We start from the raw sequence: 23,183 nt of genomic DNA, 5'->3' as shown, positions 1-23,183 counted from the left end.
TGTACAGGCTTACTGGGGTGTTTGAAGTTACATTGACTGCTTTTAAAGTTCATGTTAATGTAAAACTATTAATATAGTTTTGAAAAGGGAGAAAAATGACACATTTACAGCTAATATTTTGGGAAACGTCTTCAAGGCCAGGCAAAGTGCATGATAGCTTCTGTAGTTTTATGTTCTGTTTTGTTCAGTTTTCATGATGGTAAATGTGTTTGCATATCAAAATTTTTTGGAAAACAACCACAGTTATACAAACTGATATTACAGAGGATAAAGTAGGATTAGTTTATTCTTATTTTATGGCTTTGATTTTTTTTTTCCTTCTACACAATTTGGCATATGCAATTGTAAATAAATTTTAGGTGTATTGGCTTACATGGAAAAAAGGAAGTTGGCAGAATACTTTAGCTCATTCTTCCCCCATTTCATGCAGGTTCTTGTCTTTGCCTGAGTTAAGACAGACCTACATTTCCTTGCTTTCTATTCCTTGTAACCCCTACATTCACTCTTTGTTTTCTTGTCTTGCAGAACGAGCCTCTGACTTCAGGTTATCATGGATATCCAGCAAGAGACAATCAAGTAAGTGTCTGATTGCAGTAATCCGTGCGTCTCTGCACACTTAGGGATGTTTTGTCTGACAGCTTCCTGGCTGTCGTGTTATGGAGTGGAAATAGTTTTGTTCTATTGTGGAATGTTTGTGGAGACATATGTGATTAATTGAATGGGTTTTTACGGCTTTCATCAGTATGTGGCAAGGTGCCTGGTAAGGGGTTAAATATCATCCACATTACCAACAGCTCAGGAAATTCTTGATTTTAAAAATGTCACAGCTTAGAATCCCTGTCCTAAGCTCCCACTATATCTCCTCAGTGTTAATGAATGTAGATGTTCAGTGCCAGTGCATACTTGGCCCTGTTTTGTACTTATTGCTGTAATTCTGGCATCTGGGGAGCAAAACAACACTGAGTTTTTGTGAGAGTCTGCTTTGCTGGTGGAGTAAGGAATGACACGTCCTGTTGGGTTGTTTCTAATATCTGTGAACTTGTCTTGCCTTCCTTTCAAGTCCTGCAGGGCCCCTGCCCCTTGCTCTTATTCAGGATGCTCTCCTTCTACAGCAGTAAAAATTACACTGTTCAGTGCACTTGCATCTGTGAGCATTCTCTTGCCTCTTGACAGAAGACAGAGAAATCCCAGTTGATGAATTTGCACGATAGAAGGAGGAGATCCTTTGGAACAAATGAAATTTAATGGTTGTAAGATACGACTGTCACACATTAAATCTCTCTTCTTAGAACAAAGTTTTTTCAGTGTTCTGCAGTGCTACTGCAAAGCAGAGTATGAACCAGTATAGCAGGAAATTAATATGCACAGAAAATCAATAATGCAGCACATTTCAGTAATGAGCAAATAACAAAACCAAAATCAAATTCTTTAATACTCTCAGGTACTGCTATATAAAGAAAGTGATTTTCATCATCTCTTGATGAGGCCTGGGTGTAAGTAGTAACAGCTTAATGGGAGATGTTTTTATGAAGGAAGTGCAGCATAGTGCAGCCTCAGCAACTGAAGAGCTCAAGTCTTTGGTGCTTGGTACGTGTGTACGAGTTTCCATATAGGAGGAAATTATTCAGAATGTCTTCTGGGATATATTAAACTGCTAACTAGCACAAATAAATACTACGCACTGGGATGCTGTGAGAGTTGTGTGCCTACTCTGTCCAGGCTAAGTGAGGTAAGCTAAGCTGAGAGGCAGAGTCGGTCCCAGATCCTTAAAGTGGTTCATACCTGCCTTTGGCTTTCCCATTCTGGTAGCACCTTCTGTACATTTTTGTGTTTCACTTTACCTACCCATTTAGGGGTCTTTTAGGGTGTTTTGATACCTACCAGTACATCCCACTTCACAGGTTTCCTCTTTCTCATCCCATAAGAACTCTTCTGATTTGAAAGTCCAGAACTGCTATTGCTGGCAGGTTGCCAAATCAACATAGATGGGTGTGGGAAACTGTACTACAGCCAGGATGTGAAATGAGAATTACAGCCTGGGTAGCCCTGGGGAGCTCTATATGGGGTGAGCACAGGGAGTAATGAATGTTAGCAAGTGTGTCTGTGTGTTTCAGGTGGCAGATAGCTTTATGGAATTTTCTTGGAGGACAAACAGCTGCAGTTTAACTTGTGTGTTTTCATTTAGCCAATCTTTGTAAAAAGATTTTTTTGGCTGGTTTTTGTTTTATTTTTTTCTTCCTGCTCTCTACAACATTTTGACCTGTAGTAAGTGTTTGTCTGTCTGTCTTGCTGTGTCCCTGAAGCAGCTTAAATTCAGATCTGGTTTTCACTAATGAGGTTTCAAGGCTTTTAGCTAATCTCATTGCGAGCCTCTAACTTGATAGCAGCAGCAGAAGTCTTCTGTTGCTAGAGGGTGCGGCTGGTGTGGGAGAATGAGCAGTGGCTGATCCATCACCTGCCTTTTTACACTGGGAAAGGAGGAAGTGGTGTGGGAATATGTGTAGGGGTCCTCACCCTGTAACAAAGTAATTATGAGATATAGGAGCAATTGTGTTGGATTTCCTAAAATTAGGAGCTGGATTTGAGCTGGTGAGGGTAAGTCAGTGTATCATGCTCTTCCCCACTGCACTTCTTTACTGTAAGTACTTTTGCTGTGGGTTTTTTTTTTTCCCACATTGTTTTCTTAAGGAGAAGTAGCAAAGCAGAGCTTATTTTTAGGGTTTTTCATCCTGTGACCACAGTAGTCAAATTCTGACTCGCCATTTCTTTCACTTTATGTAGCATCCTGCTCCTCCTTCACTTGTTTGAATGCCCTTTTCGTTCCTTCAGGCTCTGAATGTCGTTAATTGCTGGCTGCAAACCTTTCACTGTGCTGTTTTTACACCCTCTAGTGGTTAAATCGTACCCAGATGTTCCAGGTTATTGGAGTTTTTTCTTCCTGCCAGTGGAAATCTGTGATTGGTTTGAGTCCTCACTTGGGCCATTTGGGAATGCTTAGGTCTCTAGAACGGAGTTGATTTTGTATATTTTTCCAAGTATTTAAGCATTCTGTTGTCATCACGCATGGGCAGCAGTACTGAAACAAATGAGATGGGGTTCATGTTGAGGCTCTTCCTCTCAGAATTCTGGTGTTGTGTGATTGCTTTATGATAACTCAAAGCTCTGGGTGGTTGTGCAGCCCCCTTGTTCCTTACCTGCCCTGCCAGAGTGCTGGCTTGCTGGACTTTTTCTGGTGATAGGACCTGGGGAGCACATGTGCTAAATCATTGTTGTGTAAGTTTGCCTAAAAAGAGGCTTTCTGTTGCCAAAGTGTTACATGTTACAGTCATGTAAGGAGCTGGAGAGCTCTCTGGGACTGTTCTCAGGAATTCAAGGTTTGCTCTGTGGATGTCTAATGCACATTCAGGAATGGAGGGATGCCCTTCCTTTTCCCAGAGCTAGGCTGATGTCAGGGACAAAGCCCGTGGTAAAGGGAGAAGGGGGGAACATTGGTGTAACATAGTGTAACATTGCTAACTGAGATGAGAACCAAGTCTTTTGGTGAGGAGAGCTTATTCCCTGGGGACTGTTCAGTTTTTCATCCCTCTGTTATGTCTGCCAACAAAATGGTATTTCTTTTTTTGTAATGCAAGCACCTGCCTAAAATGCAGTGAACCAAGACTTCCTTGCTTCATTTCCCAAGCTGTGACAAACAGCTCTGAGGTACTTTGAGTTGGTCTCAACATGGAAAATGACTGGTACAGCTATACTGATACAGCTTTTACATACAGACAAACTCATCAAGAATACATATTCTGCTTCCAGAAGGCTGTTCCATGCTGACTGTGCCAGCTCATTTTGTATATAGCCAAGGCCCAAATCATATTGCTTTAGTGCTTTTCATGTCCAAATGTATTAGATATGATATCTGAGATTTGTTAGAGTGCTGAATACTGGCACTTCTGTGGCAGAATTTGGCAGCTGCACAGAATAATTTTGTTCCCCAACAGGAAGCAAAATGAGCAAGAGCACCTTGTTTAGCTGCCACTGAAGGGAAGAGAGGAGGAGAGAGAGTTTATGGAAGCAGGAGGTAATTGCACACACCAGAACTGGGTCAGGATGTTAGAGCTATTATACCTCTTCTGTTATGGAAAGTGATCCTCAGCAATCACAACGGGTTAGGATATTGGTTTGAAGCCTCTTTTAAAAGCTTGTACTTCGTAAGTACAATTCTTAAATCAAACTGGGCCATTGGCTTGGTGCTAATGTGGTGGAAACATCGTTACCTATCACAAGTGACACTTCCTTCAACAGCTTAATTTCGGTGGCTGGTTTTCCATCTGAGCACTCACCAGCTCTGACCTGTTCTCATATGTAGATGAAGCTGCAGCCCAAGGTAGTGGGTGCCTATGGCAACTGCTAGGAACAGCTTTATCGGTATCGTCTCAGTTTTGAGTTCAAGCTTAAGGTGAAAGGCTGTTAAATCCTCTCCAATTGTCAGCCTTTCCCCCTGGGTCTTTTACTCACTTGCTGCTTTGGAATATCTGATGGGGCATCGAAGGCTCCAGGCGGATGTGTGTGCTGCCTTCCCTGGGGCCACAAGCTGGTGAGGGGGAACTGAACAGCAGTGGTGGCAGTCTGTGAGAACAGGAAGCATCCCCGTTGCTTTTTTCCTCCCTGTTTGTTTTCTTTGCCCAGTCCCTCCTGATGTGGGGAGTTTGGCAAGGAAGCCCTTCATCCTGAGATGTGAAGGGTGTGTGAGAGCTCCCATGGGGAGGCAGGACAGCAGGTCACCAGGCTTCCTGTTGGAGCTGGCTGCACAGGGGCACTGCTGCTCTCATTGGTGGTCTCTTGGCAGCAAGCAGCAGGGATGTCAGCAGAGAGTTAAGAGGGGGAAACCTATCCTCTCTCATCAGTGTGGTCTGAGACTCCTTCACCTATCTTCTCCATTATGTGGATAAATGTGAATTTGGGGATATTGCCACAACTTGATTAGCAGCTCAGTGGCCCAGCATTGGTTAGGATATCTACCCAAAATTTCCTTTATTTAGTACCAATAGACTTGAGATGCTCTTGTCATGAAGCAAATAAAAAATGTCATCCTGGAGGAAAATGGTTTGGTCACTTGTTTGTTTTCACTTGTACCATGATAGCACGAACCACTACAGTCTCTCCAGTGCCCTGCTTGGTCAGTTCTGTTATAAAGACTCTCTGTCTGAAAGTTCAAATCTAAGAAGTCTTCCTGAAAAGTTTTAGTTTTTAATTTGTTTTCCTCCTAGTAACTGGCCATGAAAATAAACCCTCCAGTGTGTATATTATTTGGCTCTGTAACCTGTGAGGTGGTGGCAGTGGACGTGTTAAGTTATTCAGGAGGTAGAAAGGAGCATGGTTTGTGTGTTTTTGAGTTGTTTGTTGCTTACATTCTTTGTTTGAAAAGCGTATTTAATACAAATTCTTAAACTCAGGGACAGAGAGAGGTTCTAGAGAGGCTCAAATAGTTTTAACACCTTACTCCGTGAGTAAATAGCTGGGACAAAGCTCAGGAAGCTTCTGAGATCCTCCATATAAAATGGAGAAGACCAGGCTCATTGTTCCTGGTGCTTTTGAAGAGTCCCTCTTGGCTTGAAAGCAATCAACCCAAAATTTGGGATGGGACCAAGCTAATGAGGGGAAACTGCTCTAAGCGCTTTCCTTATGTTTAAATTTAGGTGGATTAGGATAAGTCTGCCAAATCTCTTGCATCCTGGCTCCTACAACCTCTCTTCAGGCAAGCAGTGAAATGTTTCCATACTGTACTAGACAGGAGTGAAGGGATATTCTATTACTGACCTAACTGCAGTGTCCATAGAAAATAAGGAGCTTCATTTCAGAGAATGTGGTCTGGGCAAAAATGTCCAATGTATTCAGGAGGTGAGAAGCATCTGTGAGGCAGCTGCACACAAAGGCCTTCAAGAGTTTGTAGTGGGAGAACTGCTGGGATGTTACTGCTTCATGAAGCTGTGAAGAGTTTGGGCCAGTTCAGATGTGCTTATGGAAAGCCATTTAGCACTGCAGGAGGGGAGGAACTTGAGAAGTCCTTTACAGGATTGCATCCCACAACTCTCAGTACATTCAGAAGGTAAAAATGTGTTGAGAGAGTGAAGAGAGTTAAATTAAAACAATGTAAATTGTGATATTGAGAAGGAAAATAGAGAGCAGAATGTTTAGCTAAAAACTGAAGGAGGTGGTTACAGATTGAAGTTTAAACAATTAAGGATGAGTTGGAAAAGCAAGATCCACTGAGACTAATCTAGTGATACATTTCCCCTGAATCCAGAACTGTCTTGGTCAGGCACTTGCTAGATCATTTGAAGCATGAAGAAGTGGTTCCTTGTTTTCTCAAGCCCGAACTGCATCCCTAAGAAGCTGCAGGAAAGATGAATAAGTGGGATTAAAAAAAGAAAAGTAAAACATACACCACCAATTAGCTTAGCTTGTTATAAACCTCCTTTCTGATATTTCACTCTGAACCAAGTCTCTGTGCTTATGTTGGCCACATTCCCCCAAATCTCTCCTTTCCTTTGTTTAGCTGATTTCCTAGCATCAAACCCCTTAAATAATACAGGAAGCATGATGTCTTGCAGTTGACATGAGTCTTGCAAATGGATCACTCTGGCTGTATATTTATTCCCCTTTTCCCCATGTCTGTTGCCTTTCTAATCTCTGAATACAAGGCACGGAATCCTTTCCTTACAGAGCCCTGAATGCCTTCCATAAACATATCCAGCGAACTCCATGCCAGTGCGTGCCTTTCTCATCATCAATAACAAGAGACCACGTGGAAAAAAGTTGTAAGAGAAGAAACAGTTAAGGAGCGCACCTAATTCAGATACATGGGAAGACTTCCTGACAGTAAGCTCCTTAAGTCCTATGAACAACTTCTCAAGGGAAGTAACAAATACCTTGCTGATGAATAGTCCGCCAAAGCTCTGGGGTTGTAAGGCGTTGGCAGGAAATGGGTTTGGATGATGTAATGCAAATTCCTTTCATGTTTGAGTCCTCTGATTGCAGCAGTTTCTCATCTCTGCTTAGGGTTAAAGAGAGGAGATGTGAGTCATCCTTGGGGAGAGTACCAGGAGACCACTTTTTCTCCTGTGATGACCATATGAGTGTTACTCCATGTGTATCTTGGAGATTCCCAAGCCCCTCAGTTCCTTTGGCAAGAGGGACAGCATCTTGTTTAGATTTTCCCTTCTGAATGATTATGCTGGAGTGTGGCATGTGTGCTAGAAGTAGTCTGCAAAAGGATCAGTTGTAGGACTAAAACCAAATGGTGCAGAGAAAACAGCCTGTTGATAGCTATGATATCCTATTGAGGGCATGAAAGCAGCTATTCTGGGTGAGAAAGAAGGTCTCTGCCTTCCAGTGTTCTGGCTTTTATAGTGTCTAATAGCAAGTACTTACAGCAGAGGGAGCAGCGCCAAGATTCGGTGATACTTCCCCTCTGCTGTGCTCTTGAAGCAATCCTGTGGCTTTGGGATTTCCTGGCTATAGATTTTTATTCTTTTTTTAAAGTCACCTGTGATAGATTTTTTCTTTATTGAATTTCTCTAAATGGTTTCTGAGCCTGTCTAAACCTTTGGCATCCACAGCATCCTGTGGCAACAAGTCCCTGCTTTAGGTGTGTTTTATGGGGGAAAAGTTCTTCTGTGCATCACTGACTTGAAACTGAGGTGGTTTTAAAGCTCTCAGGTGAGGGGGGGCTTGGGGTCCTCAGCTTGCACAGCTGCACTGTGACTGCATGGGTGAAGATTTTCTTCTTAACTGGAAGAAAAAAACCCATGAAACCAAAGCAAACAAAACAAAACTTCAACAGCTTATGTGAATTATATATATATATAATTTTTTTAAAAAAATTTTTTAGCCCCGTGTATAATACCTGTGCAGCTGTTATTTCTAGGTACCCGTAAGTGCCACAGCGTGTTGCTGACAGACAGCCCGTGCTCTTGGGATCCTCGGCTCCGGCCGCCGTGCCGTGCAGTGCCCCTGCCGTGCCGTGCCGTGCCGTGCAGTGCCCGTGCCGTGCCGTGCCGTGCAGTGCCCGTGCCGTGCCGTGCCGTGCCCGTGCCGTGCCGTGCCGTGCCGTGCCGTGCAGTGCCCGTGCCGTGCCGTGCAGTGCCCGTGCCGTGCCGTGCCCGTGCCGTGCTGGGCCGTGCCGTGCAGTGCCCGTGCCGTGCCGTGCAGTGCCCGTGCCGTGCTGGGCCGTGCCGTGCAGTGCCCGTGCCGGGCCGTGCCGTGCAGTGCCCGTGCCGTGCAGTGCCCGTGCCGGGCCGGGCCGTGCCGTGCAGTGCCCGTGCCGTGCAGTGCCCGTGTCGTGCCGTGCAGTGCCCGTGTCGTGCCGTGCAGTGCCCGTGCCGTGCCGTGCAGTGCCCGTGCCGTGCCGTGCCGTGCAGTGCCCGTGCCGTGCAGTGCCCGTGCCGTGCAGTGCCCGTGCCGTGCCGTGCAGTGCCCGTGCCGTGCCGGGCCGTGCCGTGCAGTGCCCGTGCCGTGCAGTGCCCGTGTCGTGCCGTGCCGTGCAGTGCCCGTGCCGTGCCGTGCAGTGCCCGTGCCGTGCCGTGCAGTGCCCGTGCCGTGCAGTGCCCGTGCCGTGCCGTGCCGTGCCGTGCCGGGCCGTGCAGTGCCCGGGCCGTGCCGTGCCGGGGCGCGCTGGCGCTGGGCTGCCGGGAGAGGGCAGCCGGCGCACGGCCAGCGCTCCCCGCCCCGCCCCGCCCGGGTCCCGGGCCCGCCGCCTCGGGCTGCCCCGCGCAGTGTCACAGCCCGCGGCACGGAGACAGGGGGCTCGGCCTCTGGCGTCCCGCAGGCGATTGGGGTGGCTCCTCTTAGGTGTTTCTGGAACGGCTCTTCTGGGCAAGGGAGGTTGTGTTTAGAGGGATGGGGAGAGAGCAGCCCCTTCACGCGACCTGTGCTGGCATTTGGTTCGTCGAAGAGTCACGGCGGAAAAGGTTTCCGCAAAACTCTTTGATCTGTGAGCAGAGGGAACATCCAGGAGGGATCCTGGAGGAGGAGTGCTCATAACAGACTTGCTTTCAGAGGGGCAGGCACTCTTCAGGCTTTCCTGGCTTGAGCAGGCTCCTGGCCCGAGCTGGTTTCATGCAGAGGCAGGTGTGCTGCACAGTACTGCTGCTGCTCAGAGGCACTGTGAGAGATGGTCTCCTCCTTTGGGCACACAGAGCTTGTGCTGCAGTAGTGGGTTTTCTCTGGTGTGCATTCTGCACATCATGAAATCTCACTGCTTTCAAGTGAATGAAGGGAGTGTGTGTGAATAAATATTATTCTTGCATCTTAGTTTTTTTAAAAGGCAGCTAGAGATACCAAGAAATTCAGTTGGTCAGTGTAGTTACAGAACATGGAAAGATGCTGAAAAAGATCAGATGCTTATGGTCAGATCCTTTACTAAAGGAAATTAAGCCAACAGCAGACATACATTGCTAATTTTTAAGGGCTAATCATGTCAGATCAATTTAGTTTTTTCGTTTGACATGGCAGCAGGCCTGGCAGACAGAGAAAGCTACTGGCTTTGGACATAGTGCCACATGACCTTTACATAAACTAGACAAATGAAAGGTGAAATTAAGAAGGGGCTGAATGCCTCATTGGAAAGCTGTATGTTGAGCAATTATATCATGCTTTTCTGTGTGTGTGTGTCTGATCTGGAGTCTTAACGTGGTCTGGCTTGGCTGCTCTGCTGTTCTTTACTGCTCATCAAAATTGAGGGTAATAAAACAGTGAGTGAACATATGTATGTTCAGGGGCTGGCAGCCTTTGGAAGGTAGGATTAGAAGTTGGAAAGATCACAGTAAATTGCAGAAATGCCCTGAAATCCAACAATGTGAAATTAAACAAAACCAAGCTGTATTAACAAAAGGAACTGTATATGCAATATAAAATGGAGACTAACTGGCTAAGCAGTAATATTCAAGGAAAGATCTGGAGTAATAGGAGATAACAGACTAAGTATTTAGCTGGTTTTTGTGATCTTGAAAACCTGGAATGCATTTCCAGGTATGACAAATAATTGCAGAAGACAGTTATTCTTTACAGCTTGGTACAGCAAGTGGAGCACTGTACCTGCTTTCAGGCACTTCAACAAGTGCACAGGTGAAATCTGGAAAAAGTCCAGGGAAGAACAAGAAAAGGAGGCTCAGAGAGCCTGACATAGTAGGAAAATACCAAGCTCGTTTCTTCTTTTAAAAAAGAAAGGGTAGAAAGTATGGAGGATGGGCATTGATTATTTACTGTGTCCATTGAAGACAGCTTAATTGGTATCAAGAAAGGCTTAAATTGGATATTATGGAGTAAACCAACATTTTCTGATTCAATGTAGTGAAGCAGTGGAAGGGTAATTTAGGGGATCAAGAGTTCCAGTTTCTAGTAGTCTGTAATAACAAGTTAGACAATTCCTGATGGATGTTTGTCTAAACATGCTCTGTGCTGTCTCTGAGCATGGAGGACCTCTTGTTTCCCCTGCCCTGTATTTGTGTTTTGTGACAGTCAAAAGCTGGTTGTTACCACTGTCATTATTCCACAGCCATATGACTGCTCTTTCTCTGTTTGGTTTTTATTTTTCTTTTTTTTTGTTGTGTGTCTAAATTGTAAGATAGGAGATTCCTCTGTTCCTATATGATCTTAAAAGTGCCCAAGATCCTTTCTTTGTGACAGCTGCCACATCTCTGTTTTTTCCTGGGCTTGCTTGTTACTCAAAGGGTACAGGGTATTCAGCATCTCTGTGTCAGTCCTTTGCTTTGTCTCACAGTAATATCTACTATGTATGAACTGTGGATTGGTTTGATGTTTTGATTTCCCTTTAAGCTCTCTGGCCAGATTTCCATTACAGATGTGTTTAGAAGAGAGATTATTATTATTATTATTATTATTTTCTTTAATTAACATAAACAAACCCATCCTTGCTACCCTACCTGCAACTCCCCTCGCATGAAGAAAGGACTGAGAGGATCAGGAGGAGCGTTTCCTCAGGCTGGGCAGGGAGCGTGCTTCTGCCTGCCTGTGGCTGGGATCTGCTGTGGGAGGGCAGCCTGTGTGCCTTACCCCAAGTACAGCAACTGCTTCTCCGCCCCGCCCGCACCGCCCGCTTCAGCGGGACCCCGAGTAAATGAATGGGATCGCTTTCTGTTCTGCTGACTTCTCCTGCATGGTGAGTGAGCAGCTCTGCACTGGCTGGGGAAGGATGCTGCGTGCAGGCAGCCTACCTCAGCGAGCTACACAGATGCTCCCGAGAATAGCTGGTGCATGGAAGATGGTTTCATTCTTCTTAGTATTAAGGGAGAGGTATTTCCAGCAGTAGCATAATGTTGCTCAGAACAGGCATTTGCCAGATGGTTTCAGCTCCCCCGAGGTTTTGGGATGTGAAAGGGAAAGGGCCAGGAACACACTTTTGATTCATTCCATTAGTAGATTAATCGGCACTGTCCTGGCTTAATAAGTCTCTTAGATTTCCCAGTGGAAATGGCACATGTAATTCTGCCCAGGTCACGCTCTGCACACCTGTGTTGAAGCTTTCACAGCAAGACACTGTGCTGCTGCAGGCAACATCTGCAAAGCAAGACTGCGGGTGGGGGGCAGGTTTTTTTGGTGGAGGGAGAGGTGAGAAAAGTCTTTTTAGTAGGAACTGTTAAATAATGCTTGTGGGAGCGAAATATGTTGTGAGAATCTGCTCGAATTCTGCATTTTGGTGGGGACATTTTTAAAAAATATTGCAGTGGTAATTCAATGTTATGAGGCTTTTTTTCCCCCCCTTCCATTCTGTATTAATTGCCAGCTAGATTACGTTTTCCAGGAAGTCTGTGACTAGAGGACAACGGTGCTCTTCCTGATAAAGGTCAGAGGCTGCTGTCTCCAGAGGCTGCCCAGAAAATGATGAGAACTGTCTCACGGATTTTAACTGAAAATCTCAGCAGATGCTGTGCTGCTATTTACTTGGGGGCGAGGGCAGGCAGCCCCCATGACCTGTCTCTTCCCACCTCTGTTTCCAAAGGCCAGCCAGTTGTTGGGGAGTGGATTTAGTTGCTGCTGTTGCCCACCCAAGAGGTTTGTAGCTCATGGCTGTTCTAGGAGGAATCTGTGTTTTTAACTCCTGGTGCCTGTGGATTTCAACGAGCTGCACTCGGGTGTCACAGCAGCACCAAGCTGGCTTGCTGCCAGGCCTAATAAAGGTTTAGCAATAGGATTGCATCTAATGAAACCCGTTGAAATTCCTTTGCAGCTGGATTTTGTTGAGGAGAGACTTCAGGTACTACCAGCAAACAGATCTTCACCTTTTCTGGTCCATTGTTCCTGCTACACCTGGAGAGCGTGGGCTACCCTTTCTTATAGGTCAGGAGGACAGCAGTGGCTAACACTGGCAACAGTTTGATCATCATCTTTATTTCTAGGGCACCTGTCATCCTGGCTCCTTGCCATGGTCTCTCTAAGCTGAAACAGTGCTGCTCATTTCCAAGTGCTTGGAGAACAACATCTTGTTTTCCAACCATTTATGGCAGCTAGCTCCGATCCTTTGCAGGGTCTGGAGTAAGACTGACAGGGGCCAAAGGAGTAAATGTCATGAGACTCGAGCTTTCTGTTGAAAGCTGAGATAGAGATATTTCACATCCCGTGGTATATGTAGCCGGATTTAGGCTCCTTGGTATTTCCAGTAGAATGGCATTTCAGAACTGGGAGCTGAACTCTGACAGCAGCGTTGTCCCCAGTTGCTGTCAGCTTCACCCCAGACAGAGAACTGCTGTTTTTCTTGAGCAGCTGCTGCTGTGGAGCAGAGTACGGGAAAAGTGATCGTCTCTGAAATAATTTGAAATAGACAGATAGAGCCAGCCATCTGAATTTCACTCAAGAATTAATCTAATCACTGTGTAATATGTTCTTACTGGTTTATCCTACCTAAAGGGCAAAGTTAACTACGTTAAACACAATTTGGAGCATTTGATTTCCTTCAGACTTAGATTTTGGATACAGCTGACTATCTGTGTACGAATTTCGAGGTTTCTGGGCGTCTCTAATCCAGTTTGTAGTGACATTAGCATTAGATAACCATACCAAGGCCTTTATCTGAAAGGAAACCTGCATTCTTCAGGTCGCACAAGGATGAAAAAAGACTTTTCTGGTCACTGTTGCTTTCTGGAAATTTGGGAACAGGGAACAATTTAATATATTGTTGCTTTGTTATCAAGTGAGTAGCGTCTCTAGCAGTTCCAATACTTATCAGGTGGTGTGGTTACACTTCAGAGCTTAAATTTGGATTAAGATCAAATGAGACTATATTGCATAGGACCTAGGACACAATAATGCATGTGTTGACTAGCCATAGTTACTTCAAACCATTCATCTCATCTAAACCAAGTATGAGTTGCTACTCATTCAGTTTGTCTGTCTTAGAAGGGGATTGGAAGCATAAGGAGGTTATGCAATCAGTCTCTAATGGAAGAGTCCAATTTTGCCAGGATTTGATCAGAAAATGCAACATAATGGAATTCACAGTACTGTTTGTTTGAGTGTGAGGTTTTTATGGTTTTTTTTTTGTTTTTTTTTTTTTTTTTGTCCTGGCTGTGTGTCAGAAAAAGAAGGGAAGGTGGAATAGCCTTAATGTGAACTCAGCTGAAGGTGTTTCAAGGTGACAGTATGTGACCCCACAGACCGCAGTGATGTTGAAGATCAAGTCTGTAGCTGGTCTGCTTCTGTGAGATCCACAATCCTCCTGATTCAAATGCATCCATTGATACAAGTGCCAGCTTGTTGGGCCATCCCATGTTGCAAACTGGGGGTGTTTTCAGTACTCACTGCATGTGAGCTCTGTTAAAAGATATATGTAGGTATCTATCCATATGCCTCTTGGAAGTCCCATATTAGGTGTATACACTAAAAAGACTTTGAAGAATGGATTCTCTTTTGTGTATAAAGCGGGAGACCAGTAGTGCAGTTAGTCTTTACAGACACACACTTTTCTAAATTGTCTTATGCTCATAATTCCCGAGGGACCAGTCAAATGGAGGGAGATGTTTGCTGCAGCCATGAGAGTAATCCAGCTAGATGGTGGTGGCACAGGGATGGTTAAGGACTGCTTTGCTCAGAATGAGATCAGAAACAGAATTGCATTTCTGACAACTGACCTTTGCTTATCATTGTGAATTGAAGTTGGGGATATTATATTCTATAACTGAAGTTTTCCAGTAGTGTTTCTGTCATCTTGAAATCTTCCTCTGTTTTATATCTATTTATACCTCTTTTCTAATGCTTTATTAATGCCTTTTACATTTGAACAGTCTGCTGTTCCTTTATGTGGCTTGACAACTGTCAATACCCCTGTTGAAGTATTTTGCTTTTAGTTCTGCTAATGGCAGATTTTGCCTGGGTTTTCGTGCTCCCGTTATGTAACGGAAGTATCTGCAGTCCCTGACACGTGTGTTTGGTCTCTTTCCACCCACCTGTACTTATCACAGGTTGATGCTGTGTTCCACCAAAGTCTTTTATCAATTCAGTTTTGTTGTTTCTCAGGAGATGTCATTCAGTGTTTGTTGGTGTTACCTCTTCATTAGCTGCAGTCATTCCTTTCTTCTTTGCTGATTATATCCTTGTGCCGTTTCCCACGCCGAAGCCGTATTTCAGGCATTCAGCTATTTTGTCTTCATTAGGTACATAAGGCTGCTAGGTAAAGTCATGGATTATTTTTCTTCTCAGAGGGTCAACTGAAAGAATGTTATTTGAATAAAAGAAGAAATAAAGCAGCTGTGACAATAAGGATAAAAAAAATGGGCAGAATGTAGTATTTTCTAGCTGATTTCTTCCCTCTCATGGGTGTATTTACAGTTTACTTTGGGGGTTTATTAGTCTTTGAGTCTAAGTTTAAGAGAATGCATTTTATACTCTTGAAAAAGGACATTAAAACCCAGTTTCCTACCCAACCGATAAAAGATAGAATTTTATTCCTCTCTCTAGCAACTTTATTATCCCAGGATTTGTAAACTGCTTTCTAAGCCATAGTAAATTAGATCCCAGCAGTACAGGGCCTCTGTAGATAAATATAGTAGCCATTATACCTTGATATAGTTGTATTGCCTAGGGAAATACTACTGTTATTGAAAAGGAATTTGCTCAGGGCAAGAAGGTATCCATTACTTCCTGAATAACTCACTAACATTGTTAACCTTCCTTTGCACAAACAAGCCAGGAGGAGTCCCTTTCTGCAGGATGGTATTACTCTCCATCTGTGTTCCCTTTTATCATCAACAGACCTAAACCAAAGTTTCAGCATATTGATAAATGCCTCTGTGGTTCAGGGAAGAGAGCTATGCCCTGTCTTTCCCTACTGTTACAATACTTCTATCTTCATACTCTTTCTTAATTTGCTGGGATGTTCCTGTGCTGATGAATCGCTGATGCAGTACAGCCACTTGACATGGTAAACACAGAGACAAAAAAAGTGGTGTAATGATGCTGCAGTTTGATTGATGAGGTTTTGGAAGTAGTTTCCCTTGTGCTACCTGAAATCTCACACCTTGAATTGGTTGCCATCAGCTCATCCTTTGATATAGCTTCTCCTGTGGACTATGAAGAGATGAGTTGTTGATGTAGGAGCTGAGTTTTGTTTTTTTTTTTTTTTATTTATGACTTCCTCTTCAGAATCCACAGCCAAAGAAATACCTTGTTTAGCACTGACAAATTAGTCTAGGGCACAGAGAATCTTTCTGCCCTTTATCAGTTCAACTGGATATTGTACTCCCGATTTGACACTAAAAATAGACTTTTGTTGGAATTTGATGCTGTGTAACAGCTTTCTGCTACCTCATAGAAAAACTGAAGGGAGATGAAACTTTTTTCCCTTTATGAAGATATTAAGGCAGTTACTAGTTAACCAAACTTTAAAAAATACATATTTAAATACAAGGTTGGAGCTTCCTCTGTTTCCCTCTTACCAGTATCTGAATATATTTGCTATATGCCAGTTCAGTGTAGACTTCAGACTAGATCTATGGGTGACAGAATGCAGAAGATACAGCTTGAAAATCAAGCCTAGGGCGGCAACACAGGAGCAGAGAAGCTTTTTCTTCTGTAGATGTTCAGCTTGCTAGATTCTCTGCAGAAGGTATTGGAGGATTGCAGACTTTACTCCTGGTCCACCGTAGTAAAGCTGACAGGTATAATTCATGGAAATTCCCACTTGGCTGCCCAAACTCATGTTTGCTATATCCTGGGAGTGGCTGCATAGTCACTCCGTTTCTGCAGATGAAGGCCCAAACTGGAGCTGTGAGAATTCCTTACATCTGAATGCTTGCATGGTCTTCAATGTTTAACCTTGAATTCTCTGGCTTCACAATTTAGTTTTGTTCATATGTGGGTGTTCTTGGTTTTAATTTAAAAGTGTATTTTTGGGAACATGTTTTCAGCAAAGTACCTTTCCTAGTTACTGAGTTTTTCTCTTGAAGAATTGACAATGCCTTCCAGAATAGTGCTCTTAAGTATAGTTGTGAGGAGAGGAAAATCCCAAACAAACTCAAAAAAGCTTTTCTTGGTATCCATTTCTTTTTTTTTTTTTTTCCCCCTTATGTGCCTGAATGATAAGCCTATGAATTGAGATCTCCTGAAGTTTATTCAAGGACTTTAATTGCTATGATAAGTCAGTAGCAGGACAGTCCTTAAAAATTGTTGGGTTTGTTTGCATGTCAGAGTGTTTTATTGTTTCAGGCTTTCTGCTTTTCGTGGAAGATGAACTAGCCCTTGATAGTTTGCTTCTGAATAAGTACTCTCTTTTCCGAAGCCTCTTGCTGTACCAGAAGAGAAAACAGGGAATCCAGTTTTCTAGTAATGAAATGGGTTGCTCTATAACAAAATGGCTTTTTTTTTTTCCTTGTAATATGCCAGTGTTTGGCTTATTTGCTTGGCAGAACATTTGAAAGGGATTGTGGTATTTTTCTGGGTGATTTATTGTACGCATTTTGTATTCTTGCTTCCTTTCATGAACAGGATAATGCAGAGAGAGGCTTCCTGGAGCCCTTTTGGATGTTGGGAGGAAATCTACCTTGTGGCTCAGAAATTCTGATAATCAGAGATAATCCGGGATCCTGAGCAGAGGCAGTCTCACAAATGAGCAGTACTCTGCCGGCAGGGTCGTCTCCAGCAGCACCCAAATGAGCAAACCAACCTCAAAGAAGATCCTCTTATCTCCATAGGAACTGCATGTGTGCCCAGGGCTGCCTTCTGTGCCTCTCCCCAGATAGCTTCCAGCCCCATCTCTAATCTTCTTTCAAGAGACCAAAACAAACCTCAAATAAAAATCAACCAATCAAACCAAATAAAACCCCCCAAGACACAATGCATGCCCAAACCCATGACTAGCATGAGTCTGATTGCTCTGTTCTCTTCCTGGGACCTTCTGCTGGAGTCAGATAAGCCATGGAAAGCAGCCACTGAGTTGGAGAAACTTCCCTCTGGGCACCACAGATCATGTTGCTGTTCCAATCTCCAGTCAGACCTTTTGTAGATGGTTCTTGAAATGTTTGCCATGGTAGGACAGTGATTGAGTCTTCATCCTCAGTCTGAAGCCATCTTCTGCATCCAGTGTGGATGCTCAGTGTGGCTTTTGGCTGTGGGAGCAACTGCTTTCCTTCAGTTTGAAATGAAATTTCCCTCTTCAGCCTGCTGCAATCTCATGCCTTCACCGTTAGTGCTGCTTTCCTTATGCAGTCTTCCGGCATGACAGAGGCTGGCCAAGCTCAGTGAGCAGCAGCAAGGCTTTAATTATTATGGGCTGCAAGAAACACCTGCATTTGGGGTTGCTATTGCATTACAGTTGTACTTTTGACCTTATGGCAGATTTAATGTTAGGGCTTATTAGAGCTCCAAATGCAGGTGATGCAGTTCAAGCAGACTGCAGACTTTCCCAAGTGTCCACATTTAAGAATGTTCACAGCTGTAGTATGGTTAAAACCCACTTGTTACCTGGTTGCATCCCTTTTGTTTGCAAGCTCAAGCTAGATAAGAGAGCCACAGAGCTGTTTGTTGGGTAGGATTTGGACCATCTTCCTTAGTTACTGCTGGAATGGAAGGCATTTTGTTATCACAGACTGCAACAGCTGACTTTTCTCCAAATATAGAACAGAAATACGTATTGAATGCTTTGGCTCTTTCTTCAGTATTGGGAATGTTTCTACCTTTTCCCCATAGTAGCAGATCAATGCAATTGCTGGGGTTTCTATTCTTGAGAAACTTTAAAAACACATTATCATCTTCCAGCTCTGACTATGGATTTACCTCCCGTCGCTAGGATTCCCTTGTAAATTTTATTTTTTCCCTTTCTAATTTCCTTTCTATTTTCTTCTCTCAGTTTCTCTTTTTTTTTTTTTTTTTTTTTTCACTTGCTAGAATATATACGAGTGTTCAAGTGCGGGGATGTGACAGGGAAGCCCAATAAGCAATCTGTCTGTCTAGGAAAAATATGCCACTGTACCTCTGGTCCCACTCAAGTGCTGAGTACTGTACGTAGGTGCATTGCTTTGGTCTCTATTCTCCTTACATATATCTGGATGCAATTGTCACAATCATTTTAACTAAGCTACCGCTAATTTATATTTTTACAATTGATTGCTCTTTTCTGTAAAGATGGAATCTAATATGGACTTGCTAATTTTCAGTGTAACACTTCTTGAACTAAGAAATTGTTTTCTCTAATTTAGCAACCTGGAGGGTGTTCTTTGACACTAGCCCCCTTATGCCTCCCATGAGTGTTGTCGCATTAGAAATTCCAGGTGATCAGATGGGATTTTCCCTCTTATGAAGAGGTGCTCATCTAGCCACTCATCCTGTGTGCTGTCTAATATGATTCCAGTAGCGTGTAGCAGACACACCAGCTTGTACTGTGTCTTGAGCTTTATCTGCTAGAATGTTAATCCACGAGCATTTGAAATCATATGCCTCTGAGACACAATCAGCTAGAAACAGATAACGTCTGTTTGAAACTGTGCCGTGCCCATTCCCTGTTTGCCCACTCGGATCTTTCCTAAATAGGCTAGAACTTTTTGTAAATTATTTTTTTAAGCATTTGGCTTATTTGAAACTTCTATACCAGCAATATATTTGGGTTGAGTTTATGCACATAACTGAGTAGTCACAATAATTCTTACATGTAATTACGGCTTTTGATACGGGTACAGAAACAGGTAGATTTTTTTTTTTTTCATTTTTCCCAGTGTCTGTTATTTTTCCAAATACCTTTATACAATATTAAATAGGTGGTTACCTGCTCCCTTTTTTTCTCTTTCCCCTTTTGTTACTTGGTAAGACCTTCCTTACCTCTTTAACAAGCATTAAAGTCTTTGCAGACTGCTTTCTTCCCCTTTCACTTTGATTTACACAACAGTCTCCCATCAGAGGAGAGGGACCAATGTTTCACTCAGCTACAGCTCTCTGAACATTTTTCTCATAGCTTGGTATATATTAATTTTAAAATCTTTTCCTTTCTACTTTTAATCCTTTTTGAGACATGAAAGATCCCCAAGAGATAATGTGTATTTCCACACACAGCAGCCTTTACAAGCTCCCTGACACGTATGCTGTAAACCACTGCTGTTAGGATTATGGTAAAACATTTGCAGGGGATCCTAGCTAGAAGGATCCCCTGGCAGAAGCCTGTCTTAGTCATGTCTGTCTTTGTCTTTCTGGAATAAGATGCACTGACATACTTGTTGTCCTCTTGCTCCTTAGGAAATATTTTGTGTTTTTTTAGAAGAAGATTTCCTGAAAGAAATGTCTTGTATGGATACTTTTTACATACCAGCTAGTGTAATTGAAAAATCTGAACAAAAGTATAAAGAAGACCTAATAATTCATCTAGTTGTTCCCCCCCCACCCCCCGATTGTATCATCCAAGCCAAATCTTTTTCTTGCTTGTAATCTGAGGCTAAAATGGCACTGCTGCCAGTTCTGCAACTATGGATAGTCTTGGGCATGCGCTTCATGTTCTTAGTGTTGGTTTGATCCTCTGGGCAGCAGCAGCTCTCTTGAAACAGGGCGGTGGTGCCTCTAGTCATCCCACAGCCTCATTTCCTGACCTGTCGGGTACTCCTCTCACTGCTTGAGAATACTGGGTGTTGAGAAACCTGCTCTTGCAGTTCATCAAACAGGGCTCCTGCTCCAGGACAAAGGTATTACATCACCAGAAGTCTGCTGCTCTCAGTAATCTTTCCGTATGCCTTCTGCAGAGAGGTGGTGGCCTTGTAGCAACAGTGGCAAATAAATTTTGAGGCAGTATTTGGATGATTCACAGAGGGTTCATGGGTCTTGTTTTGATGTGGAGGTTGAATGCACAATGTGGAGTTGCTGGGATGATTTGTAACAAGTCTCAATTGTTGAAATTAAGGAATAGGCTTATTCTGAAAGTTTTATTCTCTTTCTCTGAAGGTGGCCTAAAGGATGAGAGCTTGGGGAAGAAGGGGAAGAATTTTTTTTTCCTTTTTTTCTCTTTTCCCCTTTTTTTAATTAGGGAAGTTTTTAGTAACTCTTCAGCTTAGTTTCAAGAGTCATCCTTTTCAAGTCTTTTATGGGAATACATATGAAGTAGGATTTATTTGGGTTTGCTTATCTGGTCTACGTGTCTTCTCACTTTCTCCCCTGCACACAAGGAATCTCAGCTTTCATTTAAATGACCATAGGATCATTTTTGAATTGTGATTCTGGATCAGAAGAAAACCTTGAAAATGCCATCAAGGTTATCGGGTGCAGAAATGTCTGCTTCAATCTTCAGGCTGCCTGAACTAGTCGCTGCTGCTGGTGTGACCCAGCTGCAGAGGTGTTAACAGAAGGGTCTAATCGTGATGCAAATGTCAGCATTGCTGCTGTTTCGCTCCTCTCAGAGCCTTTGAGAACAGGTTTATGGATCACATGCTTCACTCTTTGGAGTCTGTGGTGCATAGGCTTTGGTACAGTAAGTGATTTTTAGGAACATTGCTTTTCACCCTCTAAACCTGACCCACTGTGTGAAAAGGTGAGAGCAGATGGGAGACCTGAGCAATGCCATAATGGAACAACCCTGTGCAATCCCAGTTTTCTGGAGGAGCTCTTGCTCCTTTCCCTGAGCAGCAGGGTTTTCTGGGCTGGAAAGTTGAGTGTCGTCTTGCTTGTCTTTAACTAGTAGATCCCTATGACTGCTGTATCCTGGTAATGACAATAAGCCTTTTCTCCAGGTTTCTGTGTGGGACTGCAGTGACAGTCATGTATTTATTTCCTTAGAGCCCATAGGCACCCCATATGTTCGGGCCTGTTCCTGGGACAAGCCTGCCCTGGGGTGTGTCTGTGGCTCGCTGAAGGCGAGGGGAGCCTGGGGGGTGCGGAGCACATCTGGGGTGTCTGGGCTGGCTGTGACAGGAGGCCCATCCATTTGTCACCCCATGTAGACAGGGCTTGACTCATGTGGAGCTTGACGCTTGCTTTGCTCCAAGCCTGCTGGATTGCATTTAAGTAATCTCTAAGTAGAGGAAGCAGAGGTGATATGTGGAATAGCACCATTTCTATATCTTTAGCTGAGATAAAAATATTTCTTCAAAACTCATTTCCAAGGAGACCAGTGCCTCAATGAAAACACTTTTTTTTTTTTTTTTCAAATTTCTTTTTCCCCCCCCCGTTTGAGACGAAGCCATATTTAACTTAGCATTTGGAGGCCGGCAAGGGAAGTCAATTCTTCATTTTGAGGTGGGAAGGGAAGGGGGCGAGAAACCCGTTTTCCTAGTTTGGAAGAGCCGTTGAACTGATTAATGAGATGCGAGGTGACACTCATCCTGTGGCATCGGGCACGGGGGATGGGACGAGGATTTGCTCGTGCGGGGAAGGGCTTGCTGGTGCTTGTCGAGGTAACTGGGGCGAGTGTCTTTTGCTCAGCGCGCCTTTCCCGGGGCTGCCGCCCCACCGGCAGAGCTTTGCAATCCTGAAATTGGAGCAGGCTGGGAGCGCAAGGCGCGGAGGGCACTTGCCCCAGTCAGACTTGGGGGGAAGCTGCCTCCAGGCAAGTGGGAACCCGATACACTCTGAGGAACCGGAGCCAGCTGCTGCTTTCCCTTTAGCAGTATGCAAGTCTGTAAAATACTCATGTGGAGCCACCTGCGAAAGCAGATTAACCCCTTTATCTGTGTCGCTTCTTTTCCCCAGCTCACGCCGACAGTGGTTGTTTCTCCTGAGGGAGCTCCAGCGCTGGCACACACGGATTTTCTCCTTAGCTTCAGGATTCCCGTAGTTATGCTCCTTGATGCCTGTCAGTGGTTAATGATTAAATACAGCTACTTAATTGTGACCGAATTTGGGGTGTTGACTAATGGGGTAGATGAAGACGTGCAGAACCTGCCTATGGCGCCTGCATCTACGGATGGTTCCTGGAGGAACAATTAGTTGGGTGGGGGGGAGTGGGTCCTCACCCCCAGTGACCTTGGAGGACGAGGCTGTGCTCTGCTTCATTCACGGCTACAGTTCCCTTTTCTAAAGTAAGCGCTCTCCGGCACTGGAAGCCAGGCTGCATTTATTACTAACCCCACCCATCCCTGCCTCTTGCAAGAATCTTGTGAGGCCGAGATTGTGTTTTTAGAAGCAGAATGACAGAGAGAAATTCCCTGGAGGCGAATGCAGAGTGTGTGCTGTGCACGCCAGTACAGACACACGGGGCTGGGAACTCCCAGGGAGAGATTAAGTGCGAGAGAAGAGCACAGAGCAGCCAGAGCTGGAGGAGGGGGGTGGAGGAGGCGAGACGCTTTCTAAGCCTCAAACTGAGCCGTTCGGATGTTTTTTCTTTAAGAAAAAAAACCCAAAAAACACCCTCGACCAACCTCGGTCTCGACAGTCTTACCGAAGTGCCTCTTGTGTTGCCGGATCATCTCACTGCTGGGTTTGAAGGACCCAGGCTAACATGATGTACCTCTGGGTGAGTAGGAAGCGTGTGTGAGGGCTTGCACACTTTGCACATATAAGGAATGGAAAGCTGAAGGACTCTGCACTAACGTGAGCGGCCTTCACTGTTGGGCTTAGTTCTCTGCAGCCTCTACTCACAGTGGTCTAGTTTTCCCTTGTAAAAAATAATACTATTTCGAGCAAGTACTATTAACTGGGTATCAAGCAGGCTTTTCCTGTGGTTGTAAGTTCCTCCGGAGAGAACAGTTTTGGGCAGGTGCCTTGAAGACAAAATT

At 44.2% G+C, this 23,183-nt stretch overlaps 1 protein-coding gene across 9 annotated transcripts in view; it reads left to right on the top strand.

Moving 5' to 3' along the window:
- Positions 1-23,183, top strand: part of RBFOX2 (RNA binding fox-1 homolog 2) — a gene marked incomplete at its 5' end in the record, with an annotated part of 172,308 nt that overhangs the window by 35,251 nt on the left and 113,874 nt on the right. For 7 of the 9 annotated variants that reach the window (XR_014226347.1, XR_014226348.1, XR_014226349.1 and 4 more), the window contains one exon: positions 526-576. Coding sequence is in view for 4 of the 9 variants with exons in the window: in XM_082280462.1 (XP_082136588.1) it covers positions 526-576 (51 nt within the window). Of the gene's footprint in view, positions 1-525; positions 577-22,673; positions 22,922-23,183 lie in introns of those variants that run through there. The other 2 variants (XR_014226350.1, XR_014226351.1) reach the window with 1 other exon arrangement.

The sequence above is a fragment of the Coloeus monedula genome, assembly GCF_965178545.1.
Source record: "Coloeus monedula genome assembly, chromosome: 4".
NCBI lineage: Eukaryota > Metazoa > Chordata > Aves > Passeriformes > Corvidae > Coloeus > Coloeus monedula.
The sequence above is the reverse complement of the archived record's forward strand: the minus strand, read 5'-3'. Positions and strand labels throughout refer to the sequence as shown.